General features: G+C 40.4%; 1 protein-coding gene across 2 annotated transcripts in view; it reads right to left on the bottom strand.

Moving 5' to 3' along the window:
- The window catches only part of LOC146365807 (glutamate receptor ionotropic, NMDA 3B-like), an 83,512-nt gene that overhangs the window by 35,280 nt on the left and 21,462 nt on the right, over nt 1-26,770 (bottom strand). For both annotated transcript variants that reach the window (XM_084915716.1, XM_084915717.1), the window contains exon 2: nt 4,326-5,026. In XM_084915716.1, coding sequence (XP_084771842.1) covers nt 4,326-5,026 — 701 coding nt within the window. The remainder of the gene's footprint in view (nt 1-4,325; nt 5,027-26,770) is intronic.

The following is a 26,770-nucleotide window of genomic DNA, read 5'->3' as shown; positions in this document are numbered from 1 at the left end:
AATCTCTTGTCAGTCCACCTCCTTCAGTTTGGAGGAAAGTTTACTCCCTTCGTCTTTGTCTGCCTGTCTGTCGGGAATGATACAAGGCCTGCTTGTTTCATTGGTTGTAATCTCTTCGGGGGAGATGGAATCAGCGTGGCAGCTTGTGTTGAGTGAGATGGCACTGACTGGCAGATTTCACTCTGATAACAACAACCCCCTATCTTTTTTCCTCCTTTTTCTCCTCCCTCACATCCTTTTCCACACAAGTGTGTCCTTCCTTTCCTTTGTTTTTACTTCTATTTTTCTTTAGCTGTACCCTACTTCCTCTCTTTTATCTATCTGTTTGTCTTTGACCACATTCTCCCTTCTCTCTAATGTATTTTTGGGAATAAGCACCTAGGGATTCTGTGATTCTGGACATTCGGAAGAACAACATCAAAAGTGGCTAGTTTCTCATATTTTTATCTTCATTGCTTTGAAAGAGTAATTTTGTAACTTTTATTTTTGTATCCTCTCATCCTCTCATACCTTCTTTACTTGCTAATATCTCAAGACATCCTCCCTCCCTCCCTGCTTTCCTCACTCTGTCCCCAGGGCATTGAGCTGTTAATTGCCTTTTCCATGTGGAAGTCTCTCACTTCCTCCAGCTTTGTTAAGGCTCTCCGGAGAACTGCCGTGTCTGGCTGTTGGAGGCGAGGGATAAGAATCAGGGAGTACACTGGAGAACAAGTGCATGAGTTTGAATAGTGCAATAGAACAACCCCTTTTATCAGTCTTTCACTGGCCATGAACAAAGGTCACTGAGACTATATTGGGGAGAACTCTATTATAAATAGTTTATTCTGATAGGCTAAACCATGTGCCAATTGGTCGCCCACAGAAAGATTGCATCTTTCCCTAGAGTCCTGATGAAGTTTGAGTCATTTAAAAATGTCTTATTTTCTTTTCTTCTTTAAATAAAAAAACAAAGCAAAACTTATATCTTCATAGAAATAGGCTTATGTTGAACTGATAAAATATATACCTTGGCTGCAGTCTTAGCTTCATTAATTGTCTCTAAAATATAGTGTAATAGAGAGTTGCTTGAAATGATATTCATTTGGCACATGGGGAAAAACTAAAGTGTTACGCAAAGTAAAATTTTGACTACAAATTTAAGATTAACAACCATGGTGTTAAAATTCATACAGTCGTAAAAGAAGAGAAAAACAATACAACATAATTCAGCCAATAAACCAATAACATATAAAACACAACTTATAGAAAATCAAATATTTACTAAATAACCATTACTAGTCATGATGTGATTGTTTGGTGTGATATTAAGATGAAAATAATGTTGTAGTACCCTGGGAGGCCTGTCTGTGTGTTCTTATATGCTGGTATCCTTTTACTACATTGGCAGTGTGTTTGGGATTATAGCCATCCCGAAAGATGAAGCGGTTACCAATCAGATTCTTTCCAGATGGTATTACATAGATCAAAATCTGACTGTACTTTTTTGCATTCATCAATTTCATCAACCCCACCCGCCCAAAAAAAACCCTGTACCACTGGCTAAAACACTGGCCCAAATCATGACAGAGTGTTATACAGATGGCCATAGACACTCACAGTTACACTACTCTCCTGACTTCTTACGTATATGTTGATGATTATTTGAACCAAAGTTTCACATTTATATTCATCACTCCTTAAAGAACTGTTTCAGTCCAGTTCTTGTATAATTTGTCATACCTCAGCCTTTTCTTCCCGTTTTCATTCCTTAAAAATTGCTGCTTGAAAGCCAGTCAGACAATTTCTAATGAGGTTTCTGATAAACAGTAGATGGATCATGTGAAGGGCTAGATGCATCTCTCTGGTCCCGTGCCAGGTCTTTGCTGTATGTCTTCCTATTTTAAGGATATTTTTAGTCCTGCCACTTCTTCTTTTATCCTCCATTTGTCCATTTTATTTAAATTTTTTTAAGGGCCCACTATGCAGGGATATGCCAAGTTTCCAGCTAATAGCTCTTTGGAAATCACCTTGATGGTGAAAATGTAATTTTACACCTGTCAATCCGTACTATTTTTGCCAGTTTTTTGTAACTTCAACTGAATGAATAATTGATAGGCCAGCGATAAGTGATTCAAGAGTGAAAATGAGTGAAAAACCTTGAAGACATTCAGCAGCCATTCAGAACTTTTGCACTTAACAAAAACTGATGAGTTAAAGTCTGGCTCCTTGGAAACAAAATATCAAGAAATGAGAGGCGGCTAAGGAATTTTGCATAATACTTTACAACATATTAAAAATATAGATATGATAATATCATAAACGGTCCATCAAAAGCCGGTTAGGGTTATAAACTCTCTTTCCAGTTTACCTCTTCAGTCTCTTCTATTTCAGTAACAGCCTTGCACTAAGTAGGACTACACTACAGCCTCAGCTTATCAGCGCATTTCATGCCTGACTAAAGTAAAGTGACTACCACTGTTGCATGTTTTCTGTCTCTGCAGCTTCTCTGTCACACATCGCCTGAGTCATTTAAAGCTGGTCTGTTAAACTGCTCTAACATCTGCATGGTTGCTGGCTTGATCGAGTCGCTACAGTTTGGTGCTCTTAAATTCAAACTTTGTATACATACTGGCCCCTGCTTTCATCAGCGGCATTTGTTTGTTGTGGTTTAGGCAAGCAATTTATCAAAATGTTTGCCCTATTATCATTATTGTGAGTTGTTTTGGCCACAATAACCGTGAAGTGAAAAATCTATCGTGGCGGCGCTACTCTGAACCTAATTAACTTGTTTCAAACTCTAATAATGGATGTTCAATAACACAACTTCCACAAAAGCCTGTGGCCCTCCATGCCCCATGGTTCTGAGATCCCAGTGCTCAACTAAAGTGCTTTGCGGACAGAGTGCTGTGAGAATCCAGCTTGTGATTATGTGGCTGTTGTCTATGATCACTCTCAGCTGGCAGGCACCACGTGGGCTCAATATTTGTTGTGGACCCAGCTCCTACCACAAATCCTTCCCTCACCAGTATCACATGACTTGGATGCATGCTGTTTTATCCATTGTACCCTTTGAAGTATATCCATGTCAACTGTTAGAGAAAAAATATTTAACTTTGCAGTGAGTTTATTGCAGCAGGCTTCAGTGCATCATGCACTATCAGCCACATATTGCTCAAGAGGATTTCTAGAGTATGCGAGTGTGATAGGTTTTTGCACTCCATGTCCAAATGCGAGGATTTACGTTTTTCTGCCAAGTTTCAGTCTCAAATTAAAATGTTTAAGGTTTAATGTGTATTTCAATCAGTTTTTTTCCCCCATGTGTCTGTGGTTATCATCGTAGACCACACCTTGTCAGACCCGTGAAAGCTGTCAGAAGCCTTTTTTTGAAAGCTGCAGGAGTTGGAGCAACAGCAAACAGAAACACACAAAACCCCTCTGGTGTCAGTCTGCCAATCTGTATGCCATAAAGACCTCCTCCCCACCTCCAGTATGACAGTGCTATTCAGAAATTACCACCCCCATGGTGCAAAGGACAGACAAGGGCAGCAACCAGAGCATACAGTACCACAAGTGGAGCCAGCAACTCCTCACAAAAATGTCAAAATGTCACTCAGAAAGCTAACGACCTAGCATGTATTTAGTGATGTGACCAGCGAATTTTAAATGCAGTTTTTCACTGTCTTCTATGAATCAGTCGGTGATTTAAATAGTAAAACTATGTGCAAAAATTCAGAAACCCAGGAGTCATTTAAGGTGAACCTGTAGCTGCAGGGAAGTATAGAGTGTAGAGAGTATAAAGCTAGTCTTATGCCATTTGAAACAATACATTTTATTTTTAGAGGAGGTATTACTATCATCTCTAAACTAAACCATAAAACTCTGGAGTTGATCTCAGTGCATCAACATTGACAGAGAGTGGGGTTTAATGATGATCAAGTAACACTAGGCACTAATTCTAGACTTTGCTAAACAACCAAATTGAGATTAAAGTAAAAGTGAAAGCTTATAGCCAGCATCAGCATCAGCATCAGCATCAGCATCAGCATCATCAAATCAACCCATACCCCCGACTGTTATCTGTAAGGGTGCCTATAGCAACAAACTACACTGCATAGGACTAATAAGAATTACCAGTTCCTGCACTGTCAGTCTGTATACCAAAAAAATATATACTTGCTGTCTCTGTCGTGTGTACTCACTAGTCAGATCAAAGCTGCCAAATAGAGTAATTTGTTACAAAAAACCCTATATAGCTAAATATTATTAGAGGTGAACAAAGACATTATTTTAGCCATTTTTATGTGAAGTAACCCTTTAATTAGTTGGTGTATCCTGTACATTCTTACCTGGCTAGATATTGTCCAGAAGAGGGCTGTTCATGTCGGTTGGGTTTGTCATAGCAATTTACCATGTTCTGAGTGAGTGCCAAATCTGGCCTCACCATGGTTGCTGCAGTGACCGCCCGGCCAATCAGCTGCAAAGCATCCCGTATATAGAAGCTTATTGGCTTGCGGCCGACCTCCCCATAGGCTAACAGTCCAAGAGGACCTCCTAAAGTGTGCAGCGAATCTGGAGACAAGGGATATCCCATGATCCACTGCAGTGCTGGTAGTGATGGTGCGAGGCGCTGAGCAGCCCGAAGGACGGAGGATAGACACTCAGGGTCGGATCCCAGGAGGAGAACAGACGAAACAGGTGAGGGGGAGCGCAGGAAACGGGTGGAGATGATCTTCAAAGCCTCTTCTTCCATCTGCTCCTCCCTTCTCTCCACACTGCTCCCCCCTCTTCTATCTCTGCTCCCTGTGATGCGAGTCAGGTTGATTATGTCCCACAAATGCCAGGTTGAACCACTGTACTTCTGAAGGTGGGTCAGTAAGCCATCACCGCCTTCGTCCCAGCCTGGGCAGATTACAGCTGCTCCTCCCCAGCTGTCCCCCCGGCTTCCTCTATCCCTATCCCCACCATCTCCCCCCTGCAAAACTGCAAGGAGCAAACTTCCCAGGGTTGATGGAGGCACACGGGCTGACATCTGCAGGTGAAATTGGTTCTGTGACAGAGGATAGGAGTAAATAAGAAGAGTTGAAAGAACCAAAAGAAAAAAGTAGATCAGTGAAAGAGTTAGGAGAAAAAATACAAAAATATAAAAACAGAATAAATAACAAAAAGAGAAAGAAGATAAGAGAGGAAACAAAAAGCAAGATCAGACCAGAGATTAATAGATATCACCAAAACTAAACACCTCAGGGCTGAATAACATAAAATCACATTAAACGTAGCTTTTGTATGCACCAGAGCTCTGCAAAACAATTCCTGATGCAGCAGTAATTTACAGCAACACAGATCAGAAACAATCAGTCACATTTGTTCATTATCTCTCACTCTGAATGAGAAGAGTCGCACTGATACAAACAAGGAGTCAATGATTCGCATCTAATCTGCAACATCACAGTTGGCTTGGCAAGACAACAGTAGCATCCACAGTTCATCCAGAAGCCCACATTTCCAAACCCCACTGAAAACACTAGCTTGTTTCATACTGTTCCAAAATGGATAACACTGTTGTCCTTGAATGCAGCTCACAGATGGACCTTCCCCTTCCTTCCTTTGGGGTTTCTATCCATTTTTCATCCTATCAGTGCTCCAGGCAAGGTTGAGGGGGGAGACTGTTTTTATATAAAGACCTCAAAGTTTAGCTTAACATGACCTGAAGTTTGCTTTGAATGGCTCCACCCAAATGAATAGAAGAACATTATCTGGCACAAATGCATACATATTTTCAGGATCTTTGTAACATATATCCAGAAAGACGTCTGTGCACTATAAAATAAAACACACACAGAAGTTACCTAATTGAATCTGTATACTATTAATCTATGAGCTTATGTCCAGCAACACTTGTGGAAAGCACACACATGCCTGTATATCTGAAGATAAGCTAGCTGAACACAGATGTAACCCACACTGAGACACATTTATTCAAGTGGAAATATCCCACCCAGGAGTACAGAGTAAACAGAGCGACCCTCTGCTGAAAGTCCTTGAGTCTCTTAAGAGAGTCAGAGAAAAAATATTTGAAGTCTGGAGAGACATGGATGAATTAATGCCGTATGTTTGTCTTCCCGGAAAGGCCCAGGTGTGTGCAAGAGGACAACTGAAGATAGGTCTTCTCGTTTGAACTCCGCAGGGGAGCTAGAAATGTGGGGGTATCTGGTAAGTGGAGGTTGTTGGCGAGATGGTAATGGATGACAGAGACTAATAGAGATGGGAAGGTAGTGCCTACAGGTGCAAGTTTTATTCAGTGTATTTCTGATAGGAATAAAACTAATATTATGCATATGCAGAAAATGTGACGATAGAAGATCAACAGAGAGCCTCAAGGCAGCTGGAGGAATTAGTATGTAAATCTATATCTGCTCTCATCCTAAATTCCTCTGAGTACGATCTATCTAAGCTAGCGCTTAAATATTAATATTCGACTAAATGTATGGTTATGTTATGATTCCTGTCCTGAAAAAATTGTCAGAGGCTACAAAAATCGGAAACAGACTGAGTCTGCATAATGGAGAAAAAGCTGTAAATTATGTTCCTTGTCTACATAGCTTGTTAGAAAACGAGAGACGAATTGTTGCTGCATTTATCACTGTCAGATTAATTGTGATAATGTTCATCTGCGGGATAGCTCACTGCTGCGTTAGCTGTTTTGTACCAGCATTATTTTTTTTTTCCTAGCACAATCATAGATAGCTTGTTTGACTTTTAAAGAGATTCTTTTACAATTTCAATTACATTTAAGGCATTTAGCCTGCGCTCAAGATCAATTTACAGGGAGCACGACAGCAGAACTACTTCAAGAGTGAGGACGTGAAAATAATAGCAAAAGCTCAGCAAGGCGTTAAAGAAGTTGTGTTTGTAGTTGCTGGTGTTAGAAGAGAAAGCAAATTAGAGAACTCGGAAGAGGCAGACATGGGGGCCGTGATGTGATTCTGGAGAGATAAGGCGATATGAGCCATTTCGAGAGGACGTGAGTTCCAGCCCATAAGATAAGGAAGCACTCTGCTGTTTTGGCTTGAGAGGGAAGACTTCTGAAAATGTTTTGTAGGCAGTCGAATGTGTGATCCACACAAGTGGACCCAGTGAGAAAGTTCTTAAAAAAAAGAAAAGAAAAAGCACATCAGTAAGGCTCATTCTGCTTATTAATATAATCATTTCTTGTCTGCATTTGAATGTTTCATCACAATTGTGGTATTAGAGTAAAAGAGACATGTTTTTGATGTGCGTATTGGTGCAAAGGTGATGTAATGTAACATGAAACAACATCAAAAAAGAAGGATCACCAACAAACAGACACCTTCAGCTTTGTATGCTGAAAATACTCTAGCCTGATATAACACCATTTTATCTCACCAACTCCTTTTCTACTTTTGCAATAAGATCAAGAAATTCTTCTGTAATGCAGTTTTGCTATAGCCAATCCCGAGGAGAGCTTTCTCCCTGAGCCTGTGTTCAAGGGTCAGGGGTAGCAATGACTCGCTGGAGAACACACAGACACACTGCTCTTAGTGATAATTGTGGAGAGAACTAAAATTTTAAAAGTGTGGTTACACTTCACTGGAGTAGATAACAATGCTCATTTCCACGGTCTTTTGCAAATTGGCAAAAAATGAGATAAAAATAAACATGGACAGCACTAAACACATCTAAACAGAGTGTGGTAGCTACTAAACTTTGGCTTTTAGGTAAGGAAAAAATCCAGTGTTGTAAACGAAACAGTTGCACTGGATTTACAATGCAGGAATGAGAGCATCATTGTGAAGCAGAATGTAGCACATTTTTCTAACCTCAATTATCTTGTTTTCAGAAATTTTGGAAGCCAAAACCTTAATTAAAAATAAAATGTAATTGCAATTGCCAGCGTTAAGGACTCAAGCAAACAAAATTCTTCGAAAACAACTCTTAGTAAGGTAAGTTGGCAAGGCACTGCACTGGCCAAGCAAATACATCAAACACACCTTGCTGCGTAGTTCAAACTTTTGAATCTCATATCTTCCTGCTTATGTCACAGTGTTGCAGTGTAAGATAAAATGATTCAATGACCTAGCTGCTGATGCCAACTCATAGTAAGCTTCTAACAGCTTACTGCCAGTCAGCCTTTTATTCGTCATTATGCTTTTCTATTAAACACACATGCACACTGTGTTCTTTTTTGGATTATAAAAAGGAGGCATTTGCCACTCATTCTCAAAAAAAAAAGCTGAAAAACCCTATATATAGCATTTTTAAGTATTGCAATGTATCCAGAACAATGAAAGCTCTGCCAGTCAGCCATCGCTCCAGCTTAATCCAGCGTGTCTTCAAAATAAGCTGGAAACATCAGTGTTTATCCCAGTGACACACCAGATTTAATGTATGCATGTGTATATGTTTGCATTCTGGCTTGTGAATGCTTACAACAGTCTTCACTTCGAGCTGTCTGCATGAATCTGTGTTGTTTTTGACATCCTGGTGTTCTTGCCTCGGGTTGAGTCTGATTTTATTATTTTACGTACCAGACTTTGAATTTAGCGGACCTGAGGACACCTGAGTCATTATCTAGAGGAATACATGTGGCATATTTGCTACGATGTCAAGATTAAAAGTGGCTGTGCTGTCTGGAACTAGGAAGTTTAACGTGTGTTGGCAGGCTTCTTCCGAAACACAGATTCACTTCTGTGCTATTTTGTGGAATTTGCTTTGGAGTGCAGGGACCAGCTACAGACAAACAGTCCTGATCTTGCTAGCTGTAGTTCTGAGCCCCTCTGTGCGACTCAGGTCCAGACCCAGGTTTATCTTTTTGTAAAGTACACAGGACTTTTTCAGGCTGGGTTAGAACTGTAATGGATTCGGTAAGCAGCGATAGATTTTCACCTGTAAGGACCTCCAGTGTGTGTATGTGTGTGTGCTTTTGTGCGTATGCTCTTATCTTTTTCTATTCTCAGGTAAAAGCTCTATCCACAAGCATGAGGTTAGAAAGACTCAGAACTAAGGATGCAAGATAAGCAAAGCTAAAAGAGTGTCAGCATTATTCCAATGAAATATAAAATCCATAGCCCCTTTCACACATCTGCAAATTAGGATCCTTGAACTAAACCTTTGCTTCTACTTAACAGTTCCAGTGTGCTGTTAGCCAATGATTTTCAGGTCTTCAAACAAACTGCAAACCTAACACTCCCAGGCAGCAGAGAGGCGCACACGCAGTAGGCAAAAACAAGCAGACACAGATACAGTGCAAGCACACCAAGGTGTGAGCATAAACCCAAAAGGATCTTTGGGCAATGTGGAGTAAGCAAACCAACAGGAGTGCGTTGAATCAGAACAGGAGGTAGCAGCTCTCAGTTAGTTAGCTCATTCCTTATTTAGGTCTCCATAAGAAAAGCTGGGAGACTCAAAGGCGTGCACTCAGTTGTTGACTTTCGAGAGCCAAAAATGGGGGAGGAAAAAAGATTTCCCTGAACAAAAAAAGAAATAAAAAAAATGAGCACAGAAAAAACAGCAGCACCTGCAGTTTCAAAGCTTATTAAAAGTAAGTTGGAAGGAAAAGCAAAGGGGTGGGACATGGGAGCAAGTGCATTTTCTGTGTTTGTATTTGAGAATTTGGTTTGTTGAAGGAGGCAAAAAGGCCCAAGCTGAAGCACTTAAAAACCAGATGTCTCTACTTGGCCTTCCGTCACTGCTTCAGGCAACGGATCACTTTATCTTGCTGCAGCTTGATTTATTGCAAAAGCACACTCTAGCTCTAGTTGGGTTTAACATTGCGGTCATGACTTATTTGCATTGAGCTAAGCAGTGGTGGATAGAGTGAGGCCCTGCTTGGAGTTGTCCTCGCTGCTACATCCAGCTGCATGGACCTCTGCCTGAGCCTCTGAATGGCTGCTTAGCTTTTTCCTCTGTCCAGGAACAAAGCTCATGGTCAGGGCAGCACTCCAAACAACAACACTGCACTGAACACATTAATATTTTACCCGGACTGTCACCAGGCGAGTTGCCTGTACGTAGGGAGGATGGAATGAGAGGTAGGAAGAGAGACAGAGGAAGAGAAATTCAGATGTAGATGGGAATATATGTTTGAGATGAAAGCGGGAAGAGAAATTGATATGTGGTTTAATATCCGTGTTTGTGAAAGGAGGTAAAAGGCGATAGTTTGCATCTGAATGTGTCTGCAACACAAAGGAACACGAGAGATAGTGATGGTAGAGTGCATGCGTGTCTTGAGGAAGACAGAGAAATATTTTCTCTGCAGGATGCCAGCCTTACATTTCAAACACCTGAGATGAAAACTGAGGATTGAAAGCTGAATGTCAGACTAAAATGTCAGCAAATGCAGGTTTACACGCACACATAAAATAATCTAAATCCAACTTAAGCGGAGCGATTTAACCCTCAGTGCACAAGTGGCGAATGAAAACATGGGCACTGAACATCATACACTTGCATTAATGCATACATAATGAATAAAAAAGCTGTTGATTTTGTGCAATTTTATACCCTCACAGTCCAAATAACATCCATGACTGAATAAGGCCAGTCAAAGCTGTTTGCATAAAGCAACACTGACAGCCGCACTTTTTAGTTGACCAGACAGTGGCTAACTGGGCTGTTTGCTTTGCTGTTGAGTAATTGTATGCAAATGGCATTGTTTAATTTTCTCCTAATTTCCTTACGTCTCCTGGTGGTAAGTGTAATATGGGTGACTTTAATCTTACTCAGCCATGCTGCCGGGGACTGGAGCTAAGCTTGGTGTTGGAAAGAAGCTGGCACTGCTACACAAACATATGCAGCTGAGGCAAAAGTAGCAATGTGCGCACACCTAACTGCAACACACACGCAGGCGAGCAAATTACATTTACGTGCTCACACATGCATAAAAGCATGGCACACACTCACACATGCGCGCAAAACACGACTGTGAAGCAATCAGCCACTTAACACAGCAAATGACTATGGTTATCTAAGCATAACAGCCTGTTGGCTCAGAGAAACAGTGATAAGCAGTAAGATACACACCATTAGGCTCCACCACGGGACTGGCCACAGACTAAAGGATGGCTAAATCTTGTTTCACAGTTAACTGTTGATGGAGACAGTGCCATGTCTTTCTGATTGTCAGCACTGAATTATATATGCAAAACCCTGACTCCATCCAATTCCACCCACCATCTTCAATACGGTGATCGAGCGGAAAAGTATACAAGAGACTGTGGCCCTTGGGGGAGCAGGATGAAACAGCAGGCATAAAGTGTAAAGCACACTTTGAATTAGGTTTGATTAGAGGGAAATGGTTGCTCATTGCTTGGGCAGCTCGTAGCTATGACGATTTGAAGACCGCTGGAGGTATGAGCGTGTTGAGCCCATTAAACATAAGGGCCTTGTTAGTTTCCTTGGTGGTGTGGCGTGTTAGGAGAATTGGGGGCTGTACTGCAGCATCATAAAAATACCACTGTAGTCCTGAGCGATTGTAGGAAAAGCCATAAAAGCCTTGACAGGCCATGTCTTCTCTTTATCTCCAGGCTCTCGGTTTATGGGAATCGTTCTGCGTGGGGGAGAGAGAGAACTGAAATAAAAGGGGTTTTGTTCATTGTGCATGTTGGTGGCAAACCTGTAGCAGCGTGGAAGTGTTTGTGTGAGTTAAAACGTGTATACGTGTACAGGTATGCTAACTATTTGTCTGGGTGTGAGGGTGTCTGCAAGAGTATTTGCGTGATAAATGTGAATGTCTATAATTTACAAACCATTTGATGGAATATTGTTCTCAGCGTGGTTTCAATTTAATTTGAATGATCAAGACACAGAGCACATCAGCGTTTTTTTTTTTTTTTTCCATTTCCTGAAGCCTTGCGAGCTACTGTAGAACAGAAAGGACCAGGAGGATACAACGCACACACAAGCACATTATGACACACAAATCCAGACAGACTGATCACATACTCAAACCAGCCAAGTGCTTTGGGCTTTACTCATGAAGAAGTTTTTGCTACATGATTCCACAGTTTAATCAAATGGCGATCCAGGGGGAATAGCTAAAAAGCAAGCACATATCAAAGTATGCAAATTCTTCTGTGATAGTCGTGTTGAGTAAATTAAGTAATCCAGTGCAGAGTGTTCACTTTCATTATCAGTTGACTTCTGTTTTAATGAGCCTCCACGGGCTTGCGAATGTCCTGATGTCATCAATAATAATCAGATAGAGGAAACAGCAGGGGAGGACTAAATGTGCTGTTCTGGACTGGTTAGTCAGGTCTCTAGTCAGCCAATGTTAGTGCTGAGTGCACTTCTAGCATTGGTGAAGGCTGTCATCTCAGCACGCTGCATCTGCGCCTCTTTTGTCAGGAGATCCTTTGATCCCCTCAGTTGCAGTTACAAGCCCACAGCAGAAATATGCTGAATGGATTCATGTATCATCCCCCCCCCTACAAACAGCCTCTGGCCCCCTCACTATTTATGATCATAATAGCTGCCGTTATTTATTAAAGAGAGCGATTGTTGTCCTTGCTCTATAGACAATGTTGTTTTCTCTACCAGAGAGAATAATATTTGTCCTTTTGGTGGGGCCCTGTGTGTGATATGAGGCAGCGTAGTGAATGTGATGGTGATTGATTCCCGTGTTGAACAGTGGAGAGAGGTACAGAGGAAGGCTAATCTGAGTTATGATTGCTACTGTAATCGCATTTTTCTCCCTGCCTCATCCATCTGCCCTACAGTAGCGGATACATGCTGTATTCTGATTACGCCGCACATCTGTCAATAACCAAAAGGAAGGAGCAGCAGCGTACGCCTGCTCTTTCATGAACACCTTTCACTGGCTTCCCATCACCATGATTTCCAAGATCATGACTCTCTCACTTCTTGCTGTCCAGTTTTATCTTCCTCACTCACTGATTTGCTAACCTGCCGGAGGTGGCGTCAAGCATTTGGAGTAATCATGCCATCACGTTGGGGGTAAACTAAGCTGTTTTAGATGCAGTGGCGCAGGGCAGAAAATAGCCTCTCGCTTGGCTGTAATTTGACCAGCAGGCAGCTGGACTTGTGAGATGGGAACATTATTTAGTTACCAGGAGTATGATACTTACAGTTTCCCAAGTACAGATGCAGAATGGCGCGATGTCATTAACAGTCAGCCCACGGGGAACAGAGCTGCAAACAGCAAAAACTTCAGGAGGGACACATTCATTCACAATACCCCAGCGATGAAAGCACACCATGCCAGTAATGAGATGTCTAGAGCTTTGAGCACGGGGTGCGTGCCTGACTATGTGTGATATTTCTTAGTCTTAGAGCGTGTGTGCATTTTTGTTTGGGTGAATGTGCATGCTCAAGATGTGTGAAAGAACAAATTCCTAATGGAAAAGATCCCTTTGCTCCAGTCAGCTTGAATATTTAAACTTTGGCCAGACTTCCTAGGAGTGAAATAATACACCTAGAGAGATGGAAGTCATTTAGACGCAATGTGTTTGTGGGAAAGTATGAGGTGAGTAAAGGTATGTGCGCGTGTTTTTAAGTGGGTATGTGTGGGTTTCAGGATGGATGGGCTTGTGGTGAGTAAATGACCTGCCTTGATTCAGCCTATCAGCTGAGCTCTCCACCCAGGCTCCCTGATATCCCCTTTCATCCATCTCTATAAGAGAGAGATGACGGAGAGATGGAGAGGCAGTGGCAGACAGAGTGTGGGGATGAATATGCACAGAAGAGAGAGAAAGATTTCAAGTGCAAGAGCAAGCATAAAGGGGCTAATTAGAGAAGAGGGAAAAATTTGGGAGCAAGTGTGACAAAGGCAGAAGTGAACAAAAAGACTATTAGCCTCAAGTATAAATCTGGAGTAATATGTATGACAAATGGCACCCTGCTCGCACCAGAAGTGCCTCTCTAATATGACTCTGAGTTCCAGTCGATTAAGGGATCATTTGGGGTGAGTTGATTTGGGGCGCATACGGGTACTGTGCAAAAGTCTTGAGCCACATTTCTTTATATTTTGCCAGGAATATGGGAAATAGCTGCAGTGATTCAGTGAATGATTTGCAAACATAAATGGAGATATGCTAAGGCAAAAACAGAGTTTGCACAATTCTAGCAAGCTTGAAAGTCAGTATTTGGCATGACCTCCTGTTTTCTTTGGCAATGCCTGAACTCTCTTAGGCAGGCTTTCTAATGATTTCTTTAAGTAGTCTTTAGGAATATTTCCCCAGGATTCTTGAGGGACATTATAAAAGTCTTAGTTGGATCCCTCACTGCTTCATTAACGTTGAGGTCCAGGCCCTGAGGAGGCCAATCCATGACTAATAGTGTTCCATTGTGTGTTTTTCTATCCAGGTATGTTTTACTTTTCACAAATTCACAGTGTTTGTGATCATTGTCATACTCATAATTGAAACCACTAGGAGTCAGATGCCTTCCAGATGGTCTTGCATTTTCAATTCAAATCTGACGGTACATTTCTGCATTTATAATTCCATCTCAAACACCAATGGGTGAAATGCAACCCCAAACCATGACAGAGCCTGTGTTTAACAGATGGCTGTAGACACTCACACTCTCTTCTAGCCAAAAATTTCAAATTTGGATGTATCACTCCATTAGACCTGTTGACAGTCATTTCTCTTTCCTTAAGAATTACTTCTTGAGAGCCACCCTTCCATTCAGACCATTTCTGATCAGAAATGGTCTGAATGGAAGACCATTTCTGGTTCGAGCCCCGGCTTGAACCAGAAAGACCGGTTCGAGCCCCGGCGCTGACAGTCTCGGTTGCCTACTGGTTGCCTACTGGTGGTGGTCAGAGGGCCCGGTGGCACCAGTGTCCGGCAGCCTCGCCTCTGTCAGTGCGCCCCAGGGCAGCTGTGGCTGCAATGTAGCTTGCCATCACCAACGTGTGTGTGTTGACTGAATGATGCACACACATTCAGGATGACTGAATGTAGCGTAAAGTGCTTTGGGGTCCATAGGGACTAAGTAAAGCGCTATACAAATACAGACCATTTACCATATTTAATATTAAGTACAATTTTGATTACATTCAGTTTACAATATTAAGAAAATGGAACAAATTTTTGGATTAACTGACCATCTATATTTCAGTTACATTGACCAAGCATGTCAGAGTTATTTACTCAGTTTTTCATGTTTGTGTAACAACTACAATTATTAATTTCAACTTAATATGTTTAAGCTTTAATTATTCAATTGATCAAGTATATTGAACAGATTTGGCTGGTTTCCAATCTACTCAATATTTTTAAGTGTAAAAGTGTTGCTTCAAAAATTTTAAGTAAATGTCAGTTTTAGTTTTTAGAGTGTACTGAATCTGTGGAAGCTCCGCGATAGCCACCACCAAACAATTGAGTTATTTTTACACATCTGCCAGCATCTGGCCAATCCACTACCTTTCACTGTTTATACCATTACGGAAAAAAAGAAAAAAAAAAAACATCGGCCCATCAAAACAACAAATCACCATCGGCCCACTGAGTCCAGCTATGGCTGCATATGTGTTTAGTAGTAATTTCTTTTTGTAGAGGGCTAGCAAAACAACAGTTTTTGAAGGCATTGCCATATTGGAATCCCGACTTCTCTGACGAGGCTAACCAGAACGCCGTGTACTCGAGTGTGACATCATTCCCAGGACCGTGTTCCGATTTCCGAAGTAAGTCGAACGCAACACACGAAGTAACGAATAACGACCCTATCTAAATCCCAGTAACGATTAACGCGTTCCTGATTTTGGCATAATAACTAGTTATCGTGCTCGTTACCACAATAATAACGTAGTTACTGTAACGTGTTACTTAATAACGCGTTAGTCCCAACACTGGTTATCATTGATGTCTTGATGCATGGTCGATCATCCAGGTAAGTAAATCCCAAAAGGTTGATTCTGTTCACCTGGACGTAGCGTTTTCAGTGAGAGAAACATTTCATCACTCATCCAAGAGACTTCTTCAGTCTCATTCAGCCCATTCAGTGGGCTGGTTTCAGTGCACAATAACTAAAACCAGCCCACTGAATGGGTTTCAGTTTTTGTGCAAATGCACTGTTTATAAGGTTGGGGAAACCTGCTGTCTGCTGAGACTGAAGAAGTCACTTGGATGAGTGACGAAACGTTTCTCCCACTGAAAATGCTACATTGAGATGAACTGAATCAACCGTTTAGGAGACACAACATTAGTTCAACCCTTGAGTTATTGCGTTTTTAATTCTTGATTGATTCACACATTAGTTTTAATGAGTCTAACAAACAAGCCAACAAACAAAACCACTCTTCTGGTTGGATACAATGACCAGACTGAAAGTAAGTGGGGGAAAAAAGAGTCAATGTCTAAAGTAAAACTTTCAGAAATCTGAAGAACTATTGCTCAAGACTACTTTAAAAATAACAAGGGGTATGGCTCAACACATTTGCACAACACTAAATGAGTATGCTGTTTGACCTCACACCACCACTTGTGCTACATGTTCAGACGCAGTATTAATTTCAGAGGTAGCGAGAGCAGAATGAGCAAAGGAGAATAGGCTATTTGGAAAAAGAAAACAAAGAGGACACCTCTATACTATAATAATTTTACCATAAACATGAGTCACCTGAATGCCTTTGCTTAGAAAATTGTTTTGTTTACTAAATGAATACAAAGTAATTTAGAAAGAAATGCATCCGGTGCTGAAATGTCCTTGCTTATCCAAACCAATCTTCTGGTCCTTGTACCTGACCCACCCACCTACCCACGGAGGTACGACTTCGAGAGTTGTGATTTGTTCTGAGTGTCAACTTTATTTTTAAGTTGGAGACAATGACTCAGAGAAAGTAATTTTAAAACACATGAGCTCTATATTAGAAACTGTGGACAAGGACGGCGATGCGTATAAAAATTCAAAGAGTATGGTTGCCCTGATAACACAGAGAAGGAAGCTCAAAAGCAAAATTGCAGATTATTACAGGTTTTTCCTATCAGTTCTGTCAGTTATACAATGCTCTCCTAAGTGAGATCTTTCATTTTATAATAAGCCCACAACTAAATATCACATTGAAAAGTTTCATTCAGTAAGTTAGTCTAAAAAATGGGAGGTATGGGTAACAATTTGTGTAAAAATGTGTTTTTTCTTAGACATAAATTTGGCCAGTCCAACAGCTGAACATTTGAACAAGTAGGATCAACCCAGCTTGTATTAAACTGGCATTTCCTTTGAAATCAGAGCTCTCCTTTACCGGCTTTCCTATCCTGCCACATGGGCAGACATAAGGCACATAGCCACATAAATGTTGTGCATCTGTGCCTGTCATTAGCTCAGCCTGCCAATAAACTGTGAGTAAACTGTGCTAATGTTGTTCTAATGAATAACTTTCGAGAGGGGATTACTTGCAGTGCCTGCTATAGCGCTAATTCAAGATAGATGTTGACATTTTTCTACAGCTACAATTGCGATATCTATATTTAAGCCCTTATTTATCCAGGAATGATTTGCAGAGCATGCTGAGACTGCAGGTTCCTTTACAGCAAAGCACAGCTGACACACATTCATACACAGAGAGTTGCACAGCCCAACCGCATCACAAGGGTCAAGAAGTGTGCATTCACTTTCCAGTCTAAAATACTGTGGGATTCCAACCAGTGACCTTGACCACCAGCTGCTTGTGGCACTAACAGCTGTGTTATAATTATATATCCTTTACACTATGGTTTTCATCAGAGAGCAAACCAGAAAAGATAAACTATAGCACTGCAGCTGTCAAATGCAGATTTCAAACTACAGTATTTGTCTCTACAGTATTTTTGTCATGTTAGTCTTTCCTTTGGGTAATTGCAAGCAGTCATATTTTTAAAGGTTCCTTGATTACTCATTCAAACACAGGAAGGAATGCAGATTACTCCTCTTGGTTTCAAGGTCAAATCTCTGTAGGAAAAAAGCAAACCCGCATATATGGTGCTTTTGTAAAATGTGTGGTGTTGTAAAGAAACTAGCATTTTATTTATGAGCCTAGAGCCCCAGTGACTACAGATTAACGCTACACAATTAATCGAATTTTAATCTTGATTAAATAAATGTGACTGAGTGATACTAAAAATGCATGCTTCACCAGTAGAATGCAAAGCAAAAGCAAATCAAGCAAGATGGAACAGCAAGCATAAAGTGTAAAGCACACTTTGAATTAGATTTGATTAGAGGGAATTGGTTGCTCATTGCCTGGGCTGCTTGTAGCTATGACAATGATGATGCAGCTTGAAGTTTCTTGGGCTAAACTCGATGAGTAATGCTATGTTAAAAGATATACAACAAAATTTTAATGTAAGAAGGTGAAGAACATCTCCCTCAAAGCAGGTCACCATCTGCTGCTTGGGACAAGTGATGTTAACCAGAAACAAACCATATGCAAAGAGTGCTGTCGAGGTGTGTCTGCACTGCAAAGCAACACAACTTATTAAATCCCTCGAGAATACACCATACACTACAGTATAATTAATGCATGAGGGCCAAGAAAAACAATGCAACGCTTGCTAACGTGAATCATTCAACGTCAACTCAGACATCCATAAAAGTGAGCCTGTACAGCATGTCAGGATATTCATGCAGCTCACAAAGGCTTACTGAAATCTCCAATGCAATCCCATTCCATTTGGGCAAAGATATGCGTCCTCTAAAGATGGTGAATAACGCAGACAAATTTCACAACAAAGGATATGGTTTCCCTCCGATCAGTTGTTTTTTCTTTTTTTTCTTTTTTTTTTTTTTTTAACAACAACAACAAAAAAAACCCCAAACAAACAAAACAAAGAACAAAAAACAAAAGACAAAAACCAACTACCACAACAACAACAGAGAGAAAAAACAAACAAAAAACCCCCAAACAAACACAATAAGCAGTCTGAGACATGTAAATGGAAAACTAATACAGTATATATAATTCGGTCTACCACTCCTTTACACATTTGTCCTGACAAACTCAACCCGCCATTGGAGTCGGGCTGCCCCTCTCCCTATGGTTTTCTTCATATCATCAGGTAAGTAATCCAATAGCGGGTGCCATATATCAAAAAATATATATATATATCATCATTGCCACTTAATTTTGCACTCAGTCTTTCCATTTGTAAAACTCTAAAGATTTCTTTATACCACTGAGTTATTGTTGGTGGTTTTTCATTAATCCAATTGAAAAGAATACATTTTCTTGCCAAAAACAATAATTTACATAGTAGCATATATTTGAATCTCTGAAATATTACACTTTTCATTCCTGGTGTAAAGTGCCAATTATTTATAAAAGGTGTTAGATAACTCAATATAGGATTACTTTCAGTGTATTTATTCATATCACGTCATGTTTTTAAGTAAGTATCAATCATTACTTTGTTATGTTTTTTAATATATTTACTCACTAGTTCGCTTAGGAGATTAAATGGCGAACATGTCCAGGCTTCAAGGGGATTCTCTGTCTCTTTTAGATATGCGAGGATCCATTCATGTATAACTCTACTATGACATGACCAGTTATACAGCAAAATGTTAGGAAAGGCAAGACCCCCTTTATCTCTGGGCAGCTGTAACGTTTTCATACTTAATCTGAGTTTCTTACCCCTCCAAATAAACCTTGACAGATCTTTTTCAATTTCTTTTACAATTTAGTTCTTTTTTCAAAGTAGCAAAACCTTCTCTGTATGCAAAATGTTGCATGGGAAATGGAGAGGGATCTCACACCTCTCCAGTAATTTGCTACATGTTTATGTCACGACCATCATGCAGGTGCAATGAATGGAGTGAAAGATTTTATATTTTGCTTTTAGCAGATGCGTTTAGGCCAGGTGAACAAACACCTTTATTTGTTTGCAAAGATTAATTTATAGAGTGGCAGCTCAATCTATAGGTGAAAGCAGTGGTCTGTTGATTTAATGTTGTGCAAAATTTTGGTGCATTTTTATTAAAATGTATATTTTATTTTGATGGAAAGATTTCTACAGATGTGAAAGCAGTTTTTTGTTTACATGCCCCGCTAGCTTAGAGACTTATTCATCATGAAGAAAACAAGACATAACAGAACATCTTCAACCGGTTTTTCACTCGCTAACGAGGGAAGTTTTTGGTCAAGAACCTGCTCTTGGAGCTCACGCTCCTAACCTGTCTCATGCCCAAAATCCTTCCAAGAGCAGCTTCCCTCGCAGCTATTTATTGACAAACTGTCACAATACACATCACAACACAAGCACCTCCCTCTGTAAACCCCCCCAATGGTTCTAAGACAAGGCACTATGTGTGTGTATGTGTAAGCACGTATATGCATGTGCAAGAACGTGTGTGTGTGTCATGTGAGAATGTGTGTGTGTGTGTGTGTGTGTGTGTGTGTGTGTGTGTGTGTGTGTGTGACCTCCTGCTGACCAAAAGGGTCATAAAAGCAGGAAGCTTACAACAGAAGAAACACATCTGTCAGATAGGATGTATCTACAATAAAACCTCCCCCAGCACAGAGTGGCTGGAGAGGTGGTCAGGATCAAAGGAATGTCTTGATCCTATAGATTGAACTCAGAGTTTACAAATTTAAGAAACCCATTGACAACATTCAACAATTAGACTTAACACCTACTACAAATAATGTCATTATCAGAGGAAAGAAATTGTGGTGCAGCCAAATCCTAAATGGTAGATGTAAATGGTGGAAGTTCGGCAGTATTAGAAGCTGTCGCTGTGTTCACTGTGGGAAGCTATTAAATAAACAAGGACTTTTTCAGGGCTAAAGTGGTGTAGTTAGCATACTCTGGAGAGATGAATGAGGTTAAAAAAAGTAATATCATAAGAACTATGCACTTAACATAGCCCCTGAGCCCCTTTCTCTTTGTGAATGTGCCATTAGTCATTTTGATGATTCATCCTGCATACAATGGTCTAATTGTCTGTAGCAACCGTTCCCTTTAGATGTGACCTTTACGCAACCTTAAAGAGACAAGCGCATGGATTTATTTATAAGACACAAATGTGCCATTGTTTCATTCCTGCCCATAACACCTGCAGCAAACACCATAGACGAAATATACCCCAAGGAGAATGCCTAAAAGGACATTTCAGTGCTGTCTCTTTAGTTATGACGTATCATTACAACTAACCTTGTTTGGTTCGTCCATGGTGGTTAATGCACACACTAGGGGCGGGGCTAAGTGACCTACTATAGGGGCTTTAGGCTCATTTGGATTCACAGATATGGAGGACACGGTACAGTGACTATCTGAGGTTAACAAAAATCAGACTTCAGCACAGGGGGATGTTGGTCGACCGTTTCCTCCTGACATGCACAACTGATTTCTGTTAACCTCTGACATGATTATCTCTAACAAAATGGGTGGGTAAAGTGAGAAATGATAAAGCAACACCTCTATGTGTAATTATGCAGGGCGATGACAAATGATGTCTTTTGTCATTTAATATGGGAGACTTGACGTGGCTGTCAGCCTATAAAAGCCAGCTTCGTTATATTTTGAGTTATCTCATCTCTGCCCTTGGTTTCTTATTTTTTAGTTAGTTGTGGAACTTGATTAAGCTGTTTATCCAGGTATCCCTGTGGGGGTATAGTGCTGAGTCTGAAGGAAGTTGGATTGGCTTTTCTTTTCTTTTTTTACACTATACCAGTCTTTAATGTGGCTTGACTGTTCCCACAATATGAGTTAAAATGAACCATTACCAAATTTTCAGCACTGCTTATAAAATATTTTCCTCTCTTCTTTCTGTCTTTCTTTTTTTTTAATCCTGCATTGAAATTTTATTATGCTTTAAGATTGATATCTGCAGGGAAGGTAAGTGAGTAAAGGAGTCTGTGTCAGGCTTCTGCTAGTTTCCTTCAGGCACGATCTCATGCACCAATTTTTCTCATGCTAATCTGTTACTGGCCAAAATACATAAAAACTGAGGAAGTTCTACCCAATCAGTCAATGGTGAGGAGAATATGTAGACATGCCACTGCTCCAATGATAAATTGCAAATTTTAACTGAAATCTGTCATAAGCTAGCAGTAAAGATAGACACAGACGTTATAAAAAGTCTATAAAAAACACAATAAAATGAAAAAAAAACTTAAATGCCAGATGTTATTCAAGTATTACAAGTATTAGTCCAAATTTCTTTATTTCAAATTTTGGTTTTCCTTTCTCTTATTTACACATTGTATAGCATGTACGTTTGCTAATACAACAATTAAGCCATAGAAGACCTGAAGGATTACCATAATGGATTGGGACTTGGGAAGCCAGCAGCTGTTATGTTCTGTGCTGTTAAATCAGTAAATTGTCTACTTTAAAACCTCAATTTGGGAAACTGTGTCAAATACTTATGACACATGCTGCTCTAAAACCTGTGTATACCTTTTAGCATTGATGGTGCCTTTCCAGATGTGCAGGCTGCCAATGGGCACTAATGCACCCCCATACCATCTGACATGCGCTCCTTTGAACTGGATGATGACAACAAGTCGGATGGTTTCTCACGAGAGGTCCTCCAGACTAGAGACTAAATATCAGTCTTCAATGTGAATTTTTTCACAGGACCAAACCCCCAAAATTTACATTTCAACAGTTTTCCCATGGTGCATCAGTCCATTTAAAATGAGCTTGGACCCAGAGAAGACAGCAGCATTTTTAGATCATGTACACATATAGCTTCTTCTTTGCATGTCAGACCTTTAACTAGCTTTTTCAGGTCCTGAAGATTTTTAACCTTTCCTACAGAGATTTCTCCAGATTCTCTCAGTTTTATTTGTCAATATTCAAATTTGATAATATGTGTGTGTTATTCTGTAATTGTTCCACAATTTGTTGATGCTGTTTCTTTCAGAATTTGGAACCTCTAACCAGCTTTGCTAAATAACCAATTTACCAGTTAACCTAACTGAGTTGTTTTAATACCACTTATTTTCCAGCCTTATGTTGCCCACATCCTAACTTTAGAATAGAATGACAGCAGTGACAAGAAAATTGGATTGGATTATTGGATGACTGCAAAAAAAAGTTAAAAATTTTAAATTTTATGATTAATTTGACCAAAATGATTGGTTATAATACGTAATAAACACTATGTTTTAACAGTTGTAATTTATGTAACAGTTGTTACATTAATCAACTAAAAAGAAAAGAACAGTTAGATTAAGTTGGAAAACTAGTCATTAGGTGGTGCTCTAGGCTATGTTATATGTGTTGAGAGAAGGTCATATTTAACCTTCTCTCTGAGCTGTGCTATACGTTGTCAGCTAATTTGAGTTGTAATGCTAGCGTCTTGATGACCCCAAGCAGTCAGTGTAGTTTTAAGCTTGGATGAGCAGTAAGTCAATAATATTGACAAAACTGCTATCAGCAATACTGGAGGGTAAAAGGCCTGTTTTAAACAGGCACAGACCTGGTCTGTTGTAATATTCGGAAAAAATCACTACGGTAACATAGTTAGAACAGTAACACTTGTGCTGATTAAGTCGCTAAAACTAGATTTTCACAAACCTTCTCAGAATTCTTTTCACAATAGTCCCAAATTGCCACAAAGCCTATATATCAAACTGTTACGTGGGACAAAATCTCGGAAGGCTGGGGAGGAGGGGAGTGGAATTAGCCTGCCTTTCTTTTTCCAGTCTTGATCACGGACTAAATATCAGTCTTCATTCATATATGATTTGTAATGGAATTTCTATTGATCAAGCATCTTTTCTGTATTTTGTACAGGCCAAATTCACTTGCCTTTAGTGTTTCCATTTAGCGTCTTTGAATGCAGAAATGGGAACAAACAGAAAAGAAAGTTCTGGCACAATCAGCAAGATTCTGAGCCAACAGGACCCCCCCTCCATTTGTAGGGTACAAATGTAATCACTGTGCCATTTTTGTCCATTTTGCCTCCTCCATTTGGGCCACAGGAAAATTAAGTAACTAATCTGTCTCTCTCTTACCTCAGTTTTCATCTTAATTGCTGCATCAAATAAATAGGACAAATCTCTGCACCAGGTCCTAATCACTTATCTGCCATTAGTACGTCTAGCCAAGGGGTGTAATTGGAGCAGAGGAAAATAACTTATCATCAACACAGATACAAGGGTAGCCGGCTATGTGCAAAGCAACTATTGTCAGTGCAGAGAAAAATAAAGGGATTGCGCTGCAAATTCTGCGGTGCTGTAAGCTAAATGTGCTCTCATGTAGGAATGTTTGTGAGCTCTGTGTTAACTTGTGTGAGCGGATGTCCACACGTGTGCGACTTATCTTTAATATTTGTGTGACTATATCACAGGATCTCAGCGCACTGCGTGGATGCTGTGTGTGCCGTCATTTTTCGTGTATACTGAAAGCCAGTAGATACATCCAGAAACAAAGTCAGCTAGAGATAAGACGCCTTGGGGCTGGAAATTTCGCCTGTCTCCTGACAAAACCCATTGATAACTATAGCTCAGCTCCTTCAGGCTGAAGAGCAGAAAAGAAAAGGAAGAAAAAAAGAGAGAAGGCAATAATCTTTCTGTAAATGCCAACTCAGAGTTTAACACTCTACAAAGTCACCTCTAATTTAGATTCATAAAAAAGATTGCATGCGTCAGATCTTTCCAAGTAGATAGACATTTAGGAGCCAAACTTAATTTCCTTAGTTGGCAAACACCTCTGCAATGTGTGATCGTTCAATTAAAGGGAGCAGCTGTGAGTCTCGATGATTTGTGTCTGCGTGTGGTGTGTGCAGGTCAGCAAAGTTACTTTGGTCTACAACATTTAACCCTATTATGTCGCAAGTGAATGGAAAGCAATATTCACTGATGTGTGAATATTCCCTCCCTCCCCCTCAGCAGTTGTATTTTTCATTCTCAATTAATATGACGAGCCGCATTCCAAGTGTTGATTGATGTTGATTGAAACATGTAAAGGGCATCAAAGAGCAATGAGAGCTGAATTGTCGGCCCACATATGCGCACACACACACACACACTGGGCAAAGTGAATTTCTCTCCACTGTGTGTATATGTCTGTCAGCTTGCGTGCATGCCCCAGTGTGCACACCCTTGACTCAGTGTGCCTGGGAAGGAGCACATAATTTACAAAATATCACAGATAATCGTGTCGAGATTAACGATCTCATTTTGATTAATGCTTAATGTTTAATTAACTCAACTTTAGGTCTTCGGCTTGTCGGAAGTTCCCCTGCATAGCAAATAGGCTTCTTGCTCAGTGTCAGGTACACCACGGGAATGAGTACATGCCGGTGAGGAAGTGGGACGGATAAATTTCATATTAATCTTCTGGGATGATATTTGTGGGTGCCAGTAGCAATGAATAATTAATATTACCTAAACAAAATGAAGAATAACAAAATAATAAATAGTACACGGCGGAATGTGTAAATGTACAGTAGGTGAGAGACTGTGTGCATACTTCTATAAAATATGTCCCACATCTCTGAAACCATATTTAACATTTGAACCCTTCAAGCGCTGACATTCTATGTCTAATGTGACACATACATAAAAGTTTGCACACTTGAGTGTGCAGCCATATGCCAAAGCAGGGGAGATTATGCCAATACTGGGTATAGTATGCGCGAGCATGTGTGAGCGCATAGTGTGCTGGTGATTATACGCACCGCCTTTTATCTAAGACTTTTCTTTGAAGCTTACGTTGGCATACAAAACAAAGTAACCATGAAATTGACACGCCATCCTTTGGTCCGACCACGTGCACATCCAAATTATCCATTTGGTTGTCTGGAAGTCCTTCTAGTAATAATTCATCAATGTAAAATCTCTACCTTTCAATATGTGTTATGTTCTGTAGCCAGGATATGAAAGCCTACAGTTGTCTCAGACATTTTTCCCCCTCCTGTCTCTCATCTCCTCCTCCTGCTGCTTTCTTCTCCCAGCTGGCATACCCTGCACCAGTCTGATAACGTGATTTCACGCAAAAGTGAAATCCTCCTCATGTCTGATGTGTGCATCTCTCACTCAATTCCCTTCTTTCCCCAGCATCAACCTTTCCTCTTCCTTCACCTCCTGTTATACCCCACCTGACATTTTTAGGGAGTCTGCTCAAAGGGAAAAGATACTTTGTGGCACTGGCAGGTCAAAGTGTGTGTGCGTGCATGCACATGAGAAAGGAAGTGGTGGAGAAATCAGTGCCTTTGGCAGGTGTGTCCCCATATGTATAAAATACTCAGCAAGAGAGCAGTTGCAGGGAAGAGAGAAGAGGGAGTGTAATTGGCAGGTATGCATGCGTCGTAGTGGTAAATGGGAGCTCTGAAGGGTAGCTTCGCATTTGGGAGTATCTTTAATATCAGATTAAGCATCTGATGGATAAAGGAAAGGGAGGGAGAGAGAGAGAGATTGAATGCGTGCAAGTGTGTCTGTGAAAAGCTACACCCTTAAGAGAGACAGAAAATGAATTTTTGAAAGATAGCCAAGAGATAAAATGACATTTACGGATCAGAAATTCACAAGTCTTCCATTCTTGAACATCAGGCAGTCTGTCCTTTCCTTGGGAGCGATCTGTCACCTCAGTTGGGCCCCTGAGCTTGGTAAAAATCATGCAGATGGAAATGGTGTGCAAAAGCAGCTCTACTTTGTGCCAGCTCTTCTGATTTACAGAAAAGAGTGGTTGTGGTGAGTAGAGCCTTTTCAGAAAAGTTTTTCTTCTTTTTAACTGCATTTTAATCCAGGAACCACATTCAAGCTTTGTCACATTCGCCCTATTTCTCAATTTGCCTCTTTCACGGCACTTCCACTTTGCTTAAGAAGATCCTTACACTTTACTCCCAACACATTTTTTCCAAGCAGTAACAGTCCAATTCA

Source organism: Perissodus microlepis, chromosome 19 (genome assembly GCF_051167445.1).
Source record: "Perissodus microlepis isolate ML-2025 ecotype Zambia chromosome 19, ASM5116744v1, whole genome shotgun sequence".
Lineage (NCBI taxonomy): Eukaryota > Metazoa > Chordata > Actinopteri > Cichliformes > Cichlidae > Perissodus > Perissodus microlepis.
This window is presented reverse-complemented; position numbering and strand designations above follow the sequence as displayed.